This window comes from Electrophorus electricus, chromosome 2, assembly GCF_041902795.1.
Source record: "Electrophorus electricus isolate QZ-2024a chromosome 2, ASM4190279v1, whole genome shotgun sequence".
Taxonomy (NCBI): Eukaryota; Metazoa; Chordata; class Actinopteri; order Gymnotiformes; family Gymnotidae; genus Electrophorus; species Electrophorus electricus.
The window spans coordinates 26789235-26792331 of record NC_137498.1 but is presented as its reverse complement, the minus strand read 5'-3'; the positions used below and the strand labels follow the sequence as shown (position 1 = coordinate 26792331).

Sequence of the window (3097 nt, the reverse complement as noted above, 5' to 3'; positions counted from 1 at the left end):
TATTCTTCTTTTTAAGTACTTAGACAAACTTAAATGAAGTATTACATTGGCAACAGCTAGTTTTTAACTGTCCACATTCTAGACTTGTCCTGCAGACAAGGTAGGAATAGTTTAGCACAGAATTTTTGCAATTAGCAATGACAGCCAGGTAAAAACATTACTAAATATCATTGCTAAATGTGGAATGCACAGTAAACATTTTGCCTTTTCTTTTACTGCATTCAGTAATGGTGAGCCAGAGCTTCTTACAAATCCATTTTTTGTATCCTTTTCAACTGATTACATGTAACAATTGCATGTAAAATTCAAGTTTTTTCTGAACTGTCAAAGGAATGCTGCAGAATGTTATTTTACAATACTGATTGGGAATGATTGCCATTACCAAGTGAATAAAACACAACTCAGCTAAAAGTAGAATGCTTTATTCTGAGTTTAATTCTCATTGCCTTTCATGATTTCTTGACATGTTTTTAGTCATTCTACTCAAAGGTAAACACGACCTGTACTGCTGTTTCCAATGACAAATGTTTCCTGTTATTGACTCCCCCCACCCCCCTCCCCTCCTGTCTCACACATACTTGCATATTGAAAACCTACAAATGCAACCTAAACAAATACGAAAATGCTAAAATGCACCCATATAATCACACGTGTCCCCATAACGTGCACACTCGCAACACACATACACACATATAAACACTCTTGAAGACCAGTAGTGCAGCAACATGATCAAGGCTTTTTTTTTTTCAAACTCAGTCCTTTGTCCCTTTTAACACCTAACCCTTGCTGGAGATCATTGTCCTAAATATACTAAAGAAATGTTGTTTATTTATAGTTTTTTTTCTGTTATCTGGCTCAGTGAAATATCACAATGAAAAGCTGAAGAAGCTTGCACATTTCCACGAAGGACAACAAACAAACAAACAAATATATAAAGGGAAAAATAAAATGACAAAAAAACCCAAACTAAACAAAAAATATTTTGGTATTTGGCAAAATCGGGAATCACATTTTAGAGAATCCCTGAAGCATCAAACTTTCTTAAAACCACATACAATAGTCACCTAATAAATAAATAATCAAGAAATTAGTAGATCAAGAAATAAAGCACCAATTATATGCAAACAAAGCAAAATGTGAACTGTACAATACAGTAATTCAGTGCTGCAATTCTACAATATAAAATGGTAAACTGCAGTTTACAACTGGTATGCTTTTACAAAATGGTTGCTATGCTAAACAGTGACACACCTCAGGCACAGTCCAGTCATTATACAGGGTTATTTCCATGGTGATAAACATCACAGGAAATTGCCTTGAAAGAAGTATTTATTTTTCAATAACACTGATGTGATTTCCCATTAATCACAAAATCCTCATCTGAAGTGATTTCTAAGGTCTGGAGGAAAGAGAATATGCAGACAGTGAAGTGTTTTGGTCATAAACGGCCCACATGAAGGTCATTAGACCCAGTATGTAACTCTGGGTGCTGATTCAAGATCAGTACACTGGACTGTAATCTTAAAAGGGTCTTGGAACAGCATCTGATGGCCACCTTCACACTCCTGCTGAATGAATTCATTGAATATCAGCAAATACAGAAGCAAGGGTTAGTACTTCTACAATTGTGCAACATTCAGAAACTGTGTTGCAGTGACCAACAAAAATGACAACCATGCCTGTTTGTGGTTGTCCTGGATGTCTTACTCAGCTTTATCAGCTTTACCATGGCAATGGATACAGTTTTGCCTTTCAGCAGCAACACAGTAACTGACACATTTCAGACTGAGTAGTTGCTATTGCAGTATGTTTTGAGTCATGATAGTTCCTACTAATCCAGCATGTTCATTTTTAAAACTGCAAGCAGTTGATATAGTTGCAAAAGAAACACTTGAGTGTTTCATTCAAGGCCTTCCTCCTCCTTCTTCTCCTCTTAGGGAGAAGGTAGAGTAGATGTTCAATCAAAAAGGCAAGTTCAGATTTCAACACTTAGAGGTACATTCATCCAAGTGCAGCCATTGTGACTCCATTAATTTCAGTAGGTATCCAAGTCTCGGTGCCAAAGGCCACTGTTTGGGTGTGGTAAATCTATAGTTCAGTTGCCTATCAAAGTTTTACTAGTAGTTTTCCTGTACTCTGATCGGCTGTTCCCTTTGATCCCAAAGCTAGCTTTGGAATGTCACAAGGGAGACAACTGCTAGGAGATGAGGAGGGCAGCAAGGAGGAGCATCGCCACAGTGATCAGCAGTCGGTCTCGAGATGGACTGCTGCCACTGACACTCTTTTCCAGTTTGGGGATCTTGGGGTTAAACTCATCTGAGCCAGAGAGAGAGAGAGAGATAGATAGATAGATAGATAGATAGATAGATAGATAGATAGATAGATAGATAGATAGATAGATAGATAGATAGATAGATAGATAGATAGATAGATAGATAGATAGATAGATAAAGAGAGAGAGAGAGAGAGAGAGAGAGAAATAATAAATGGAAATGGAATATTTTATCTGACAGATCACAGATAGACAGGAAAGAGTGTAAAAGAGGCCAGAAAAGTACTTAAACATTTTTCATTTTGAATTATATTATCACATCCTAGAAAGCCATGGTACAAAGAAATATATCATTTGTTGTCCTTGCGGCCTCATTTGTGAAATATAAGGAAGATAAAATATATTAGTAGGAAATACTTTCACTCTTGGTATTATCATGGTAGAGTTCTGGTTATGATAACGATGACAGGAGAGTGAGAGATACAGAGAGAATGGTGCTTATCTCCATTACTGCTTGATAGAATTAAGAGGCAAAATGTGTGTCAAAAATGAAACATGAAAAACAGAATGAGAGATACTTGAGAAGTTAACTTATCTTTAATACACATACCACATACTAGTAGCTGTGATTTGTTCAGCATTGGTATAGTATTTTTACAGGAAATATACACAACAAACAGTAAATGACAACAGTTGTAGGAATTTTGTTACTGTTGCCTCCAATGTGCAAAAATGCAGCTCCAAATGATCCTTTTCCAAATCCTTCCTTCATTTCTTTGAATCAGGATGAGCACGCTAACTTTGAAGTGCTTTTAAATTTATTTA

General features: G+C 36.3%; 1 protein-coding gene across 2 annotated transcripts in view; it reads right to left on the bottom strand.

The window, feature by feature from the left end:
• Window positions 1–406: 406 nt before the first annotated feature.
• Window positions 407–3097, bottom strand: part of efna3a (ephrin-A3a) — a 77760-nt gene continuing 75069 nt past the window's right edge. For both annotated transcript variants that reach the window (XM_027002268.3, XM_027002269.3), the window contains one exon: window positions 407–2316. In XM_027002268.3, the coding sequence (XP_026858069.1) occupies window positions 2198–2316 (119 nt within the window). In that variant the 3' untranslated portion in view covers window positions 407–2197. The remainder of the gene's footprint in view (window positions 2317–3097) is intronic.